Source organism: Alosa pseudoharengus, unplaced genomic scaffold (assembly GCF_046254945.1).
Source record: "Alosa pseudoharengus isolate Yale_2024_CS ecotype anadromous, Long Island Sound unplaced genomic scaffold, YU_APseudo_1.1 YU_APseudo_1.1_scf_5, whole genome shotgun sequence".
Lineage (NCBI taxonomy): Eukaryota > Metazoa > Chordata > Actinopteri > Clupeiformes > Clupeidae > Alosa > Alosa pseudoharengus.
This window is the reverse complement of record NW_027468837.1, coordinates 40,697,918-40,715,417: the sequence shown is the minus strand read 5'-3', so window position 1 is coordinate 40,715,417 and position 17,500 is coordinate 40,697,918. Positions and strand designations below refer to the sequence as shown.

The following is a 17,500-nucleotide window of genomic DNA, read 5'->3' as shown; positions in this document are numbered from 1 at the left end:
GTATTGGTTCTGGCTGTGCACTCAACACAGGCGATGTCACAGATCAGCTGATTTGCTGAGCCAATGAGAATCAGCTGGTTTAGTGAATGGATGAGAGAAATACCTGATGGGGCTTTTGCTCTCTGCAGCCGGTCTTTTCACCTCTGTGTGTGTGTGTGTGTGTGTGTGTGTTGTGTGAGTTGCTGTGTGTGTCTGTGCTGTTTGCGCCCCTGTGTGTGTGTGTTGTGTGAGATGCTGTGTGTGTCTGCTGTTTGCACTCCTGTGTGTGTGTGTTGTGTGAGTTGCTGTGTGTGTCTGTGCTGTTTGCGCCCCTGTGTGTGTGTGTTGTGTGCGTTGCTGTGTGTGTCTGTGCTGTTTGCGCCCCTGTGTGTGTGTGTTGTGTGAGTTGCTGTGTGTGTCTGCTTTTTGCGCCCCTGTGTGTGTTGTGAGTTGCTGTGTGTGTCTGTGCTGGTTGTGCCCCTGTGTGTGTGTGTGTTGTGTGTGAATGTGTTGCTGTGTGTGTGTGTTGTGTTGCTGTGTGTGTGTGTTATGTGAGTTGCTGTGTGTGTGTGTGTGTTGTGTGAGTTGCTGTGTGTGTCTGTGCTGTTTGCGCTCCTGTGTGTGTGTGTGTGTGTTGTGTGGGTTGCTGTGTGTGTTTGTGCTGTTTGCGCTCCTGTGTGTGTGTGTGTGTGTGTGTTGTGTGAGTTGCTGTGTGTGTCTGTGCTGTTTGCGCTCCTGTGTGTGTGTTGTGTGAGGTGTTGTGTGTGTTGTGTTGCTGTGTGTGTGTGTTGTGTTGCTGTGTGTGTCTGTGCTGTTTGCGCTCCTGTGTGTGTGTGTGTTGTGTGAGTTGCTGTGTGTGTGTGTGCTGGTTGCGCCCCTTGTGACGTCAGCGCTGCTGTGTTTGGTTCCTACTGGAGGTGCCGGACTACCTGGAGTTCGTGTCCGAGCCGATGGACTTCAGCACCATGCGGGCGAAGCTGGAGGCCCACGCGTACGCCGGCGTGGCCGACCTGGAGGCCGACTTCGGCCTGATGGTGTCCAACTGCCTGCGCTACAACGACGACGACACCGTGTTCCACCGCACCGCGCTGCAGCTGGGCGAAGTGGGCGGGGCCATCCTACGCCACGCCCAGCGACAGGCCGTCGCCATGGGGATAGACCCGCACACGGGCATGCACCTGCCAGAGCCCCCCCCTCAGAACACACACACACACACCTGCTGGGAGGAGGGTAAGTCCATCTCAGAACACACACACACACACCAACACACACACACACACACACACACACACACACACCTGCTGGGAGGAGGGTAAGTCCATCTCAGAACACACACACACACACACCAACACACACACACACACCTGCTGGGAGGAGGGTAAGTCCATCTCAGAACACACACACCCACACACACACACACACACCTGCTGGGAGGAGGGTAAGTCCATCTCAGAAGACACACACACACACACACACACACACACACATCTGTGGGAGGAGAGTAAGTCCATCCAGCCGGGGGGGTGTGTGTGTGAGTGTTCCTGACCCAATTGAGTTTGTCTGAACTGTACACGTGTGTGTGTGTGTGTATGAATGTGTAATATGTATGCATTTGTGTGTATGAGTGTGTGTGTGTCTGTGTATGAGTGTGTAATATGTGTGTTTGTGTGTGTGTACTGTATGTATAATATGTGTGTAATGTGTGTCTGTGTATGAGGGTGTAATATGTGTGTATGTATAATATGTGTGTAATGTGTGTGTGTGTATTTGTGTGTAATATGTGTGTGTCTGTGTATGAGTGTGTAATATGTGTGTGTATGTCTAATATGCAGAGATGGGAAGTAACGAAGTACAAATACTTCGTTACTGTACTCAAGTAGATTTTTCAGATATTTTTACTTTACTATTTATTTTTGAGGCGACTTTTTACTTTTACTCCTTACATTTTAACACAAATGTCGGTACTTTTTACTCCTTACATTTTACAAAACTGGCTCGTTACTTTAGTTTCAAATAATTTCAGCCTACCGTTATTATTTTCCGCGTCATAAATAGCGGATCGGAATATAGGCTACGTTGCACTTGACCCACCACTACAAGATGGCTCGATTTGGGCGGCATTCATTCGCGGCAAATCATTGCAGCTTGATGGCAGTAACGTTAACGTTAGCACATAGTAGTACAGTATGTCTCAATTACATTTAGTCAATAGCCTAATGCCCTCCTCCTCTCCTCGCCTTTGGTGCTTCCCTAACTTCTAGCTGCAGTGTAGCCTATATCCTTAGCAATTAGTAGGCTAGATGTAGCCTTGAGTCTTGAACAGGGATGTAGGCTTAGTGGAGGCCGCTAAACGCAAGTAGGCTAAATGCACTGAAAATTCAGAAATAGTTTCTCCACCTCTTATTAGAGTTTATCCACCTCTCAAAAGAGTTTATTCACCAATTACAACTGTTAGCATTTAAAAATCACACTGTATTATCTACAATAACAATATGTACACTCATCAACACTCTGATGTGTTGAACCACTTAATGCCACTTGTATTGTTATAAACAATACTCTGATTGCCTTTTCTAAAAATCTAATACCTTACTGTGATCACAGAATTCATAGTTTACCCACCTCTTATTTTACCACTACATTACTGGCCTTGAAATATTCACAGGAATCCATAGTAATTAAATATTCATGTTGTTTTATCCAATATTAGTTGTGCAGATGTATAGTCCATCTTATACACACGCATGAAGCCAACAAAGAAAATGCAAAAATAGAGCCTTTTGTATAATTTTTCCATTTTGTGTAGTCATTCTATATCAGAACCTGACAGACAATCCAAATAGTCTACAAGAAACCTCAGAAATGCAGACTTTTTTATTGTCAGTATGCATTTTGAGTAACCAAAAGTCCTATGAGGAGTTTCCATAAGGCATTACAAAACGCATGAGCATACAGTACCTTGGCAAATAATGGTCTAAAATACTAAAATACTGATTTTTCATACTTTTGCATACAGCTTCGCAAAACCTGGTGCTAGGTTGTCTGCTAATATGTGTGTAAGGTGTGTGTGTGTGTGTGTCTGTATGAGTCTGTAATATGTGTGTGTGCGCATGTATAATATGTGTGTAATGTGTGTGTGTGTGTGTGTGTGTGTGTGTATGTATAATATGTGTGTAATATGTGTGTGTGCGTATGTATATGTGTGTAATGTGTGTGTGTGTGTGTGTGTGTGTGTGCGTGTGTATGAGTGTATAATATGTGTGTGTGTATAACATGTGTGTAATGTGTGTTTGTGTGTGTGTGTGTGTGTGTGTGTGTGTGTGTGTGTGTGTATGTATAATATGTGTGTAATGTGTGTGTGTGTGAATAATATGTGTGTAATGTATGAGTGTGTAATATGTGTGTGTGCGTATGTATAATATGTGTGTAATATGTGTGTGTGTGTATAATATGTGTGTAATGTGTGTGTGTGTATAATATGTGTGTAAGGTGTGTGTGTGTGTGTGTATGTATAATATGTGTGTAATATGTGTGTGTGCGTATGTATATGTGTGTAATGTGTGTGTGTGCGCGTATGTATATGTGTGTAATGTGTGTGTGTGTGTGTGTGTATGTATAATATGTGTGTAGTGTGTGTGTGTGTGTATAATATGTGTGTAGTGTGTGTGTGTATAACATGTGTGTGTTCTGTCTCCAGTGGACTCTCTGCTGGTCCCAGAGAACCGGCTGCACCTGAGCTCAGACCAGCAGTTGCGTGCGCTGCTGGACAAGCTGGACGTGGTAATGTCCATGCGGACCAGCGGGGGGCGCACTAAGCGCATCAGGCTGCTGCGCCGGGAGGTGAACAGCCTGCGCCACAAACTGAGCCACCGCCGCCGACTCCCCCCACCACTCTGCACCTCCCCCCTGAAGGAGGAGGACGAGGAGCAGGAGCAGGAGGAGACAGAGGGAGGGAGGGAGGCCAAGAGCAAAGAGGAGTACGCCACCATACCATCCCAAACGCCAGGTCAGAACCGAGCTCACGCCACCATACCATCCCAAACGCCAGGTCAGAACCGAGCTCACGCCACCATACCATCCCAAACGCCAGGTCAGAACCGAGCTCACGCCACCATACCATCCCAAACGCCAGGTCAGAACCGAGCTCACGCCACCATACCATCCCAAACGCCAGGTCAGAACCGAGCTCACGCCACCATACCATCACAAACGCCAGGTCAGAACTCACTCTCCCATACCATCACAAACGCCAGGTCAGAACTCACTCTCCCATACCATCACAAACGCCAGGTCAGAACCGAGCTCACTCTCCCATACCATCACAAACGCCAGGTCAGAACCGAGCTCACTCTCCCATAGCATCACAAACGCCAGGTCAGAACTCACTCTCCCATACCATCACAAACGCCAGGTCAGAACTTATTCCTAAACTGCACACTCTCAGAAACTACGAGGCGATTCGAGCTACTAGATGATTTCTGATAGATAGATAGAGAGACAGATAGAAAGACAGATAGAAAGACAGATAGAGAGACAGATAGATAGAGAGATAGATAGAGAGATAGATAGAGCGATACATAGATAGAGGGATAGCTAGATAGATAGAGAGACAGATAGATAGATAGATAGAGAGATAGATAGAGAGATACATAGATAGAGGGATAGCTAGATACTGCATTATAGCGCATCGTACCCGTCCATTCAGGCTACTAGATGATTTCTGACAACTATCCAGGAAGTATGAATTTCTGCAGATTTGCAGATGATAAATCTGGCCAGATACTACGCCTTATATGGCTATCTTTTGTCCGCGGTGTAATAAAAGTTGGACGTTCGTTTGACGTACCTGATTTATTTTCTCTTCCCTACAGAAAACCACAAACCTAAAACCCCTCCCCCTACAACGCCATCATGCCCCGCCTCCTCCCCCCTGCCTGGGGATGCCCCTCCCCTAGCCCCTCCCCTGGGGCCGGAGAGCACGGGCACACACACGCCAGGCACACACACTGGCACGCGCACGGCAGGGCGACCGGAGGGCACGGACACAGCAGGAACGCCCACGGGCACACACACCCAGGGCACGCCCACGGGCACACACACCCAGGGCACGCGCCTGGCGCCGCGCTCGCGAGGCAGGGGTCGCAGGCGTGTAGAGGGCCAGGGGATGGGGTCAGACAAGGCAGAGACGCCCCAAGCAGAGGAGACCCCAAATCTGCCCGAGGGGGTCGAGAATGGACTGCCCTCCTCGGCTGTGCCAAGCGTTGCCACGGTGATGGGAGTGGGCCGTCGCACGTCCGTCCTGTTTAAGAAGGCCAAGAACGGAGCACGGCAGAGGAAGGCGGAGCCTGTGGGGCTGGTGAATGGGGGCGGAGTGGAGAAGGACCGCATGGAACACGCCCCTGATCGGCCAGAACGCATCCACTCAGAACCAGAACCCGTCTCTAAAGCAGAACCGCCCCCAGAACCCATCTCTAAAGCAGAACCGCCCACAGAACCCATCTCTAAAGCAGAACCGCCCCCAGAACCCGTCCCCTCCTCACCCCGGCACCTGAGGTCCAGAGGGCCCAGCTCCGACTCCGAAAGCCAGAACACACACACACCTGTGCCAGCCCCTTCCCTGGCCCCACAGACCCACACGCCAACCTTGGACACACACACACACACACCCTTCAAAGACAGCGGTAAGAGAAACCAAAGGGAACGCCTTTGCATCACTTACCAGTCTTAGAAGTAAACTATTTCTAATCTTAAGTGTTGGTGTGTGGATGCCTGATGTTAACGTGTTGCATGGTGATGTGTAGGTGTTTAGTGGTGGTGATGATGTGTTGTGTTGCATGGTGATCTGTAGGAGTTTAGTGGTGGTGATGTGTTGATTGATGATCTGTAAGTGTTTGGTGGTGATGTTAAAATGTTGAGGTGTTGAATGCTGATCTGTTAAAATGTTAAAATGTTGAGGTGTTGAATGATGATCTGTAGGTGTTTAGTGGTGATGTTGTGTTATGCTGATCTGTTCAAATGTTAAAATGTTGAGGTGTTGAATGCTGATCTCTTAGTCAGTGTAGTGTAGTGATGTTGAGGTGCTTTCCTTCTCCCCAGGCTTGACTAACGGGTGTAAGAAGCATAGAGACGACTCCCCCGACTCCCTGGAGAGTGGCACACACACTCATGAAACCCACAGGTGAGGGGGGCATTGTTTCTGTTCCAGTTTAACACCAACTCCAGCACTTTCACTTCAACATGCCAACCCACTTCCTGGTGTGTGTGTGTGTGTGTGTGTGTGTGTGTGTGTGTGTGCGCAGCTCGCCTCCTCCCAAACGCAGCCGAGGCAAGCCGGCCCTCTCCAAAGCACCTGCGGCAGATCTGGAGAACGGGGACATCGGCACAGGTCAGTCCAACGGTCCTACTCCCCAGGCGCCGTTAAACGCCCATCGTCCCATCCTGTGTCTGAGCTCTTAACCAGTCAGTTGGATTGAAGCTGTTTTTGGAAACAGACCGTCTTCAACCATTAACGTTTATTAACGTAAAGTAGTTAAATAGACAAATTGGTGAATTAGAGTGCAGGGAACTCAAGTATTTATTAGTCAATAGCAAAAGTAAATAACATTGTTAAGGTAACGTCAATAGACAAGTAAATAGCATTGTAACAGTACAGTCAATAGCAGCTCTAAAATTCCTTAGGTCCACTCTTCACATACGTATTCCTAATCAAAACCCACATTAATTCATTAATCTTTTTTTTTATTATTATGAATAGAGAGTTTGTAGAGCGTGTAGCTCAGTGGTCTAAGGGGTTGGGCTGGCAGTCCTAAGATCGCTGGTTTGAGTCCCAGATGATGACTTAATGTTGCACGTCGTGCCTTTGGACAAGACACATCATCTGCACGTCGTGCCCTTGGACAAGGCTGCATTGTCGTGATGTTGCACGTCGTGCCCTTGGTCAAGGCTGCATTGTCGTGATGTTGCACGTCGTGCCCTTGGACAAGGCTGCATTGTCGTGATGTTGCACGTCGTGCCCTTGGTCAAGGCACGTCATCTGCAGGGTCTCAGTCCACCCAGCTGTAAAATGGGCACCAGCTCCTGCTGGGGGTTACCATACAGGGTGTGTGTACGGCTCTCGTCCGCTTATCACCATGGAAACCAGACATAAGCGCTGGCCCAATTGGCCTCAATAGCTAGGAATGGATTTGCCAACTAAATAGAGTTTAATAAAGAGCAACTCACTGAATTTGACTAAAAAGGTGTTTGGGATTAGCATTCGGACTGTACCTTTAATTTTCTGCTGACTTGCTTCATGAGTTGTGATTGGCTGTTAGGGTGTAAAGTGCTTGCTTCATGAGTTGTGATTGGCTGTTAGGGTGTAAAGTGCTTGCTTCATGAGTTGTGATTGGCTGTTAGGGTGTCAAGTGTACTTGTGTTAGCATTAGCATTCGACTGTAGAATATAGACTGCACCTCTAATTTCGGCTAACTTGCTTCGTGATTGGCTGTTAGTGTGTAGAATGTGCCCTCAGATGACCTGGGGAAGTCGGCCGTTTCTGCGTCTGGTGTTTGTGGTGTGTAGGATCACACACACATACACAAAGCCTTTTGTGTTGTGTAGGATCACACTAGGGCTGCAGCTATCGATTCTTTTTGTAATTGATTAATCTAGCACTTTATCGATCGATTAATCGATTAATCGGATATTTTTTTTTTTGCATTTTTAAACAACCAAAACAAATAATGCATAACGAAAATGACATGGCTGTAAAATGATCAAGCAATTGGCACAGAGGTATTTATTCTAACTCCAACATCAGGCTACAAAACTAAGCCCATTTATTGCAATTTACCCATTTAGTGTTTATAAGTGCCAGTGCCAACAATTAAATAATGTTCAAAATGCTCTCTATAAAATTGCAACCTCGTGTGCATGACTTAGCTGGGCGAACAAAGCTGTCCATACTATGTTGTGAAGTGCTGGGAGGGAGAAGAGGGAAAGCAATTTAATGTATTAATATGCACAACAAGTTTCATGCTGTAATCTAGACCTGACATCAATGTAAATATCTGTTTTATGTAGATTTCTACACCTGCAGCATTTACCATTAGGCTACTAACAAATAATTTTACAATTAGGCTACTAAAAAATAGCCTACCATTAGGCTACTAACAAATAATTTAACTATTAGGCTACTAAAAAATTATTTCTGGGGTGAGCCTATTTGCTATGGTAACCTAGCAACCTGTGTGTGTGTATGTGTGCACGCGTGCGGTGCGTGAGGGAAGATGAGGGTGCATGCATGTGTGTATAAGGTTTTTTTTTTTAGGCATACTGTCTTGCAATTGAACGTGAATAATTTACTACTTAAAAACATCAAAGCTAAACATTATATCACGACATCGCTACAAATACAGTATGTGATTAAAATCAGCCAACATCAATGTAGGCTATAGGCTACGTAGATGATAGATAGGCTAGATAGATTGATAGATGGCCTACTTTATTGACGCTTGGTGAAACAGCATGGAGTGGATGTTTTCGGTTCAGATGCTTGTTCTTTTCCTTTTTGAGTATGTAATGATCCCAAAACTTTACTTGAAAACTTTAGACATTCTCTGCCATTTATGGACATCTTGACTCCGCCATCGCGCCAGCTAAATTCAGAATGTATCACGATTCACGCGCTAGTGGTGTGCTTCCTGAACAACGGTCCGTGTGGAACAATCAGATCCCTGCGCGTATAGTGCGGGTCATAGGAATTTAACGAGGCTTCGAGTCAGGGTTTTTGCCTCGAGTAATTTTTGTAATCAAGTTATTCGAGTAACTCGATGAATTGTTTCAGCCCTAGATCACACACACACACACACAGCCTTTTGTGTTGTGTAGGATCACACACACACACACACACACACACACACACACACACACACAGCCTTTTGTGGTGTGTAGGATCACACACACAGCCTGCAGTTCGGCTGTAGGGAAGTCATTGTGAAGTTCTGTGTTACACGTTGGTCTGATGTGGATTTTGTTTTCTGATGCCCTCAAAGCAAAGCACCTGCCACTTTTACCCCAACACAAGAACATTTACATTGTCTATGTTAAGTTTGTCCTATTTAAATTCTTAAGATGTGTGATGTCAACATTATGGCAGTACGGAATTGTATTGTATTGAATTGACGGAAATGTAGGCCTATGTAAAAGCACACATTTGTGGACGGTCACAGTGTACAAGATCTGCTAAAAGGTAAAACAAATTGAACTTGTTACTTGGTGGTAACCAGAATGTGATTCAAGACTCACGATGACCTAAATAGAGCGAAACCTCCGTGTCTTTCTCTCTGTCTGTCAGAAAGTTCTGTGGTTTCCATCTGAGGAAGTCGGGTGACAGAAACTGACTGAGTTTGGGTTGCAATTCTCTCAGACAAAAGAAACCTTCAGCTCAGCTCCAAACAACCACTTTTAAAAATAGTGTACATCAGCTCAGCTCCAAACAGCCAACTTTTTAAAATGGCGTACGTTTAGGGCGTGTATTCTCTCACCTAATCGCCATCTTGATTGGTAAGACCTACTTGAAGGTTAAGGATTGGTTGGGTGCTAAGACGGGTCCAGACTCATAGCTGTGGTCTTCTCTTCCAGGAGGATAAGGTCTTTAAGCACAAGTGTGACTTAGTTATAATTCCCTGTGTAGTTTTCAGCTCTCATGAAACTCCATGTGTAATCTAGGGGTTATATGTGTGTACAACTGTTCCTAACATTGCTGTAATGATTTCATGATGGATATTAGTGAGTGTGTGCGCCATATGTGTCTCCTGTTAGTGTTGTAATGATATCATGATGGATGTCGGTGAGTGTGTGCACCTTGCCGCTTACTGCATTATTTCTAGTGTCAAACGTTTTTGAGGAATTATTCGCAGTTCATACGCAGGAAATGCAATATTTAGGACATGAAAATATTCTAGTACTGTATTTTGGACAAAACTATTGCACTATATAGTACTGCACTACAGAAATGCAATATTTAGGACATGAAAATATTCTGGTACTGTTATTTTACTGTTTGTACCATTCAGTCCCATTTTGTCAGCTCTGTGCGTCTCACTCCCATCTGCTGCCTCCAGGTGAGAGCTTGCTGGAGTCCCATGAGGGAGAGGAGGAAGACCTGGCGCCCCTCCACCTGGTGTGGGCCAAGTGCAGAGGGTACCCCTCTTACCCCGCCATGGTGAGGAGACACACACACACACACACACACACACACACACACACAACTGATGACGGTGTATCTAATGCTACCTTAGCCTCTGTGCTATAACTCTACCTTAGCCTCTATGCTATAAGCTTATTGTACCTTAGATGCTGTGCTATAAGATAACACTACCTTAGCCTCTTTGCTATAAGCTAATTCTACCACCTCTGTGCTATAAGCTAACTCTTTCTTGGCCTCTATGCTATAAGCTAATTCTACCTTAGCTGCTGTGCTATAAGATAACACTACCTTAGCCTCTGTGCTATAAGCTAACTCTACCTTAGCCTCTGAGCTGTAAGCTAACTCTACCTTAGCCTCTGTGCTATAAGCTAACTTACCTTAGCCTCTGAGCTGTAAGCTAACTCCACCTTAACCTCTGTGCTATAAGCTAACTCTGCTTCAGCCTCTAGGCTATAAGCTAATGCTACCCTAGCATCTAAGCTAACTCTGCTTCAGCCTCTAGGCTATAAGCTAATGCTACCCTACCCTCTGTGCTATAAGCTAACTCTGCTTCAGCCTCTAGGCTATAAGCTAATGCTACCCTAGCCTCTGTGCTATACGCTAACGTAATCGCTTCTCTGTGTGTGCAGATGGTGGACCCGGGCATGCCGCGGGAGGGGCTGCTCCATAACGGCGTGCCCATCCCCGTGCCACCCAGAGAGGTGCTGAAACTGGGCGAGCAACGGCAGGCCGAGTCTGAAGATAAACTCTTCCTCGTGCTCTTCTTCGACACCAAGAGGACCTGGTGAGATGGGAGCACTCTTAAATTATATAATTTTGTTCTGAAAAAAGGAGGCCATTTTGCCTAGTTCAATAATTATTGCCTGATTTGGTTTTGGCCTTGGTCTGTGATTATTCTTAAATTTTGTCTTTAAAGTGCAAACCTAGTAAACAGTCCGATTGTGCCCGTAATGATGGTTAACTGTGTGGTCGTAATGATGGTTAACTGTGTGGTCGTAATGATGGTTAACTGTTGGATAATGGTCCCGACAGGGCGAACCGGACCCCGACGGGCAGCGGAGGGGTCTTCCGCCCTGAAGGGACTTATTTTCCCAATAATGACCGGCGTTCTATACATTATCCCGCTTATTGCACGGCTACTTGCCAAAATGAAACAATAAACTCCCCACGATGTGACTCTTTAGCCTACATAGCCTAGGCTATAGCCTATTTGTTACCGTTTCATCGTGGCTTTTGGTGAGAAACAAATAGTTCGACAACAGCACACGGTGACCTTGAATTAAACATTCTTTAGAACACAGCTGATCAACCGTCACTTTTGAATAAGTTCCAGTCCTTGTGTAGTGATATGAAAGACGTGAAATAGAAGCACAAAGCCCATTTTCCTTGTCAGCGGTCTGTTATACTTAGCAACGGTCTGTTATTGAGAATTAGCAGACCACCGAACGTTGGGAAGGCCCATTCAAGTGAACGGAGCATTCTGCAGCATTATGAAGAGCCGTGTAATAATGATGGCTAACTGTGTGGTCTTAATGATGGTTAACTCTGTGGTCGTAATGATGGTTAACTCTGTGGTCGTAATGATGGTTAACTGTGTGGTCATAATGCCGTGACTGTGTGGTCATAATGCCGTGATGCCGTGACTGTGTTCCCCCCTCAGGCAGTGGCTTCCTCGGGACAAGCTGTACCGCCTGGGCCTGGACGACGCGGTGGACAAGCTGCGGCTGGTGGAGGGGAAGAAGCCCAACGTGCGCAAGTCCGTGCACACGGCCTACAGCCGGGCCATCACCCACCTCAGCCACGTCAGGGGCAACGCCAACTTCAGCCCCTCCAGCTACATCTAGCCCACTACAGGGTCCCCCAGGGCACTGCCACCCTGCACACCCACAGGGTCCCCCAGGGTCCAGCCACTCTACACTCACTGGCGCCACAACGCCATGGGGCACTGACCTGCCCGAGGGAGCAAAGCCACTAATCCGCTGATCAACTGTGTGTGTGTGTGTGTGTGTGTGTGTGTGTGTGTGTGTGTATATATATATAGAATATCTGGTAGTGAGAATGCATCAGTGGAGCATCTCTGTCACGACTATAAGCTCACTTGTTGGGAGCTGTGTGTGTGTGTTAACCGCTGCCCCAAAATTGCCTATGTAGCAGCAGGGGTGTGTGTGTGTGTGTGTGTGTGTGTGTGTGTGTGTGTGTGTGTGTGTAGCTGTGGTGTGTGTTCCCTGCATCCCCAGAATGGTGTGTGTGCACAGCGTGAATTCTCCTCTAGAATGTAAGAACTCAGACGGAGATGTTCCGAGTGAAATCCAGATGCGAGGGACTCAGTCCACTCAGAGGAAACACTGACCAATGGCAGTCCACTCAGAGGAAACACTGACCAATGGCAGTCCACTCAGAGGAAACACTGACCAATGGCAGTCCACGTGACGTTTGAGAGGAACGAGTGACTAGAAGAATAAATAAATAAACAACTAAATAAGCTAAAGGACCCGAACCACAGGTGAGCACAGGTGAGATGGAGCGTCTCCACACAGCGTCACCACAGGTGAGATGGAGCGTCTCCACACAGCGTCACCACAGGTGAGATGGAGCGTCTCCACACAGCGTCTCCACACAGCGTCTCCACATAGCGTCACCACAGGTGAGCACAGGTGAGATGGAGCGTCTCCACACAGCGTCCTCACACAGCGTCACCACAGGTGAGATGGAGCGTCTCCACACAGCGTCACCACACAGCGTCCTCACACAGCGTCACCACAGGTGAGATGGAGCGTCTCCACACAGCGTCACCACAGGTGAGCACAGGTGAGGTGGAGCGTCACCACACAGCGTCACCACAGGTGAGCACAGGTGAGGTGGAGCGTCTCCACACAGCGTCACTAAAGGTGAGGTGGAGCGTCTCCACACAGCGTCACCACAGGTGAGGTGGAGCAACTTAAAGGCCAGAGACGTTCCAACAGCGGCGACACACCGTCACGCCGGATCTCTCCGGAACCACAGGGTAGAACGGTTCTGCCCATTTGTGGAACATTTGTTTTAAAAGACTTTGAACCGACCTGTCATGGAACGACAGGTGTATATATATATTTCCTTCTAATTTATGGGCCGACCGACCTTGGAGCGTGTTTTAGATTGTATTTGTTCTTTAAATACTGCAGTACTTGCCATCTGTACATGTTCGTCTTCACATGTTAAACAATTATGTTTCCTATATTGTTTTTTTATGGATTGTACATGAACTGCTGTGCTTGTGCTAAGTTATGTTGACACAAAGTGTCACTTGTGAATGTTCTCAAGATCACAACAAATCTTCAGTTCTCATATTGACCGGGGAACGCCCCTTAAATACAGAGTTAGGGTCTTTACTACAGGGGGGCCACTGCGTGAAGATAGTTAATGACTTAACTACTCGGGGACATCACTTTAAAGATAGTCAGTGACTTGACTAGTGAGGGACATCATCTTAAAGTTAAGAGTCAATAACTTATTTGCCATCTACCCTAGAGATAGACAAGAGGATATATATCCTTCTCTTCTCTGTGAGTGCAATAACCAGTTGGCCTACAGTTAGCCTATGGCTGAAAGGGCGCTATAGGCTACCTGGCCTAACCCACTTCCAGTGAGTTATGCTACGCTATGCTAATGGTGTCAGACTGAGTTATTGCGCTCACAAAGAAGAGAAGGATATGTGTCCTCTGATCTAACTCTAGGGTAGACTGCACATAAGCTCATTTCCCAAAAGGTGGCGTGTAGAGGGAACCTCGTCTTCGGTGACTCCCAAAAGGTGACGTGCTCCTTTACTGTAGTCTGTAGTGACTTTGGCCTACTCTCATTCTCCCAATCCACCTCTTCACTTGAGGGTTCTCTCCACAGCCCCTCCTCTCCCAAAATATGGAGTCTGCACATGTGGTTGCACGACAGGGATAGGATGAATTTCTGAAACTGATTGGTTGGATGCTCGTACTTCGTTACTATTTTTATTTTTGGCCCCCGACACCCCGCTCTCTGCTGAAAGCTTCTGAAATGTGTGTACTTTGTAGTGTGTGACAAAGATGTCCTGCACTGAAACCATTGAGGCTACCTTTACGTCTGAGACACACACACACACACACACAGCAGCAACAGTGCATCTCCTTGCGTCCAGAGACGGACCTCTTTGTTTAGAAGTCATCTTGATCTCATACCTTTGCCAGGAAGAAATTGGTCAAATCACAGACGATGACTGGAGTTTTTGAAGTTTACGTGGGTGTGTACGACTGCATTTATATATACTATATGAAGGTTATGCATGTATCCAGAGAATTCAGCCCCCTTGTACATGTGTATTTTTAAAAACCAGTGTAAATGAAGTAATGCAAAAAACCTGTACAATTTGATTTGTATTTAAAGTGTGTGGCCCCTGCTATGATGTGTTATTTAAGAGAGTCCTAGAGAGATGAAAGCAGTCTGTGATGTTTTGTAAGGTGTGAAGCGCTGAAGCGCTGCCTTTAGTGAGCCCGTGCCGCACACACACACACACACACACACACAGACTGCTCAGAGCTGAGACACGGCTCCTGGGGATTCAGGAAGACAAACAAACAAGAAACCTCTAAATCAGTATTTTATCCCATGGGACAATAAAACAGCTGTGTGAGGCTTACTTTCAGTAAGACGTGTGTGCTGTGTCCATCTGTGTCCGTTAACACAACATAAGTTCATCCTGATCTTAACCGATCTTAACCTGGCAACACAGCCCCATGATGTGTGATCTTAACCTACCTGGCAACATAGCCCCATGATGTGTGATCTTAACCTACCTGGCAACACAGCTCCATGATGTGTGATCTTAACCTACCTGGCAACACAGCGACCAAGCTCACCTTGGGCTTTTGCTCACCTATACTGATTGGCTGAGATTCTTTACCCACCTATACTGATTGCCTGAGATTCTTTACCATCTATACTGATTGGCTGAGATTCTTTACCCACCTATACTGATTGGCTGAGATTCTTTACCGACCTATAGACCTCTCCAGAATAAGTCCCGCCTCCTAACTTCCGTATCCATCCAACCTATGGGAAATAACATGGCGTTTTGAAAGATCGTACCTGTCAAACCCTGTAGATGACAAAGTAGAAAAAGCTGGATTTTTTTTTTCTGGATTTTTTGATTTTCGGTAGACTATACTACTTAAACGGCACCGACAATCAAAAAATCCAGTGGAAACTAGATGGCAGAAGTGTGTAGGCCAATCTGCCCAGCAGCTTTTTCTACTTTGTCACCTACGGAGTTTGACAGGTACGATCTTTCAAAACGCCATGTTATTTCCCATAGACAATCCACGCCCGGAAGTTGGATGGATACGGAAGTTACGGAGGCGGGACTTATTCTGGAGAGGTCTATACTGATTGGCTGAGATTCTTTACCACCTATACTGATTGACAGAGAATGCTCATTGAGGAAGTGATGTGGGTATCCTGGGAGATTTTATTTTTTTTACAGTAGCTCACATCCATATATTAGACTTCTAAGAGACACAGAGAGGAGCCGGCAGACCTCCGACAGGAAGTGGTGAAGGTCGCTCAGTCCGTCCGTCGTAATCACCTCTGCATTCAGAGGGGTTGTTGCCTGCCACTTCTTTATTATTCAACTCTCAATCCATCTGTCTCACACACACACACACACACACACACACACACACACACGCACGAGCAGAATCCCTCTACTGCTGGTGTAGTGACCCAGAGTCGCTGCGTCTCGCAAGCAGAAGTGAGCAAGACTCCATCAGGCGTAATGAGCAAGACTCCATCAGGCGTAACCAGGAAGTGAAGTGGTTGATAAGGAAAAGCAAAGCAGAGCAGCTGCTGGGTAAGATGCAGATTAGAGTGGAGATGCAGCCTGATGTGAGGGGTGTGTGTGGAGATGCAGCCTGATGTGAGGGAGAAAGTGTGTGTGTGGAGATGCAGCTGAGAGGTGTGATGCGTTATCTCTAGTTTATGTATTAGAGTGGAGATGCAGCCTGATGTGAGTGTATGTGTGAGTGTGTGGAGATGCAGCCTGGCTGTGAGATCTGATCAGTTATCTGTGGTTTATGTACTAGAGAGGAGATGTAATCAGGTATCTGATAGTTTATGTACTAGAGAGGAGACCTGATCCGTTCTGATCTTTAAAGAATTGGGAAGGAAGCCATCAGTGCAACCTGAGGTGCTGGAGCCCACTCCTCAAACACGCACACGCACACGCACACGCACACGCACACGCACACACACACACACACTGCAGCCTGAAACAGCCGTTCTCTCTGTAAACACACACACACTGCCCAGCGAGCAGCAGTCATTTAGGCTGCAGTGTGTGTGTGTTTGTCTTTTAGGGTGCAAACACACACATAAATCTGGCTTTAACTGTACCACTAGTCAGACACAGCTTTGTCAAACTCCCATTACATGATCAGACTCAGGACACACACACAGACACACGTTGTTGGGAGCCAGACAGACTGAGAGAACATGCAGGTCATAGTGTGCACTCTACTCTGAGCATGTCAATCAAATGAAGCACAAGTGTCCCGGAGCTCTGCAAATCCTTGGGGAAGGAAGTCGTCGATTCTAGGCAGTGCCACAAAGTTTCAGCTAACGCCACCAACATGTCAATCAACCCCCCGCCCCCCTCAGGGGCTCTCAGACGAGGGAGGGGGGTAGCATCAGACCCAAGACCCTCGACCCTCCCGCCCCCACACACACAAATCATCATCATTTACAGACAGGATTCTATTATATTACTCAGAAGCTCCTGCGAAAGAAGTCATAAAATCAGGATTAAAAACACAGAAGCTTCTCTTCTCATAGTTCACTCTGGAGTCCTATAAAAACGTTCCTTCTCCCAATCTAAAACGATTTCAAATGAGATTCTGCTGAAAACAACTCCAGCAACTACAAACTGAGGTGGGGAGAGAGAGAGGGAGAGAGAGAGAGAGAGAGAGAGAGAGAGGAAGAAAGAGAGAGAGAGAGAGAGAGAACTTGGAGATGAAGAGACAGCGAGTCCAGAGATAAGAGGGGGAGAGAGAGAGAGATGAACAGACAGAAAGAACAAGGGATGAAGAGAGGGAATAATGGATGAAGAGAGAGATTGGAAGAATTGACAGAGAGAGAGAGAGAGAATGAGAGATGAAGAGAAATAGGGAGAATTGACAGATAGAGAGAAAGAGAGAGAGATAGGGAGAATTGAGAGAGAGAGATGAAGAGAGAGATGAAGAGAGAGGGAGAATTGAGAGAGAGAGAGAGAGATGAAGAGAGGGAGAATTGAGAGAGAGAGAGAAAGAGAGAGATAGGGATAATTGAGAGAGA

General features: G+C 46.6%; 2 protein-coding genes across 5 annotated transcripts in view; one reads left to right on the top strand and one right to left on the bottom strand.

The window, feature by feature from the left end:
* The window catches only part of brpf3a (bromodomain and PHD finger containing, 3a), a 22,478-nt gene extending 7,283 nt beyond the window's left edge, over positions 1-15,195 (top strand). For 2 of the 4 annotated variants that reach the window (XM_076267909.1, XM_076267910.1), the window contains exons 6-13: positions 897-1,209; positions 3,677-3,985; positions 4,851-5,660; positions 6,076-6,157; positions 6,279-6,364; positions 10,083-10,183; positions 10,798-10,952; positions 11,829-15,195. In XM_076267909.1, coding sequence (XP_076124024.1) covers positions 897-1,209; positions 3,677-3,985; positions 4,851-5,660; positions 6,076-6,157; positions 6,279-6,364; positions 10,083-10,183; positions 10,798-10,952; positions 11,829-12,012 — 2,040 coding nt within the window. In that variant the 3' untranslated portion in view covers positions 12,013-15,195. The remainder of the gene's footprint in view (positions 1-896; positions 1,210-3,676; positions 3,986-4,850; positions 5,661-6,075; positions 6,158-6,278; positions 6,365-10,082; positions 10,184-10,797; positions 10,953-11,828) is intronic. The other 2 variants (XR_012982973.1, XR_012982972.1) reach the window with 2 other exon arrangements.
* Positions 15,196-15,529: 334 nt separating this feature from the next.
* mon1bb (MON1 secretory trafficking family member Bb) overlaps positions 15,530-17,500 on the bottom strand; it is a 12,620-nt gene continuing 10,649 nt past the window's right edge. The window contains exon 6 of the mRNA XM_076267912.1: positions 15,530-17,500. This exon is cut by the window's right edge and continues 469 nt beyond it. The gene's annotated coding sequence lies outside the window, so the exon portion shown is untranslated.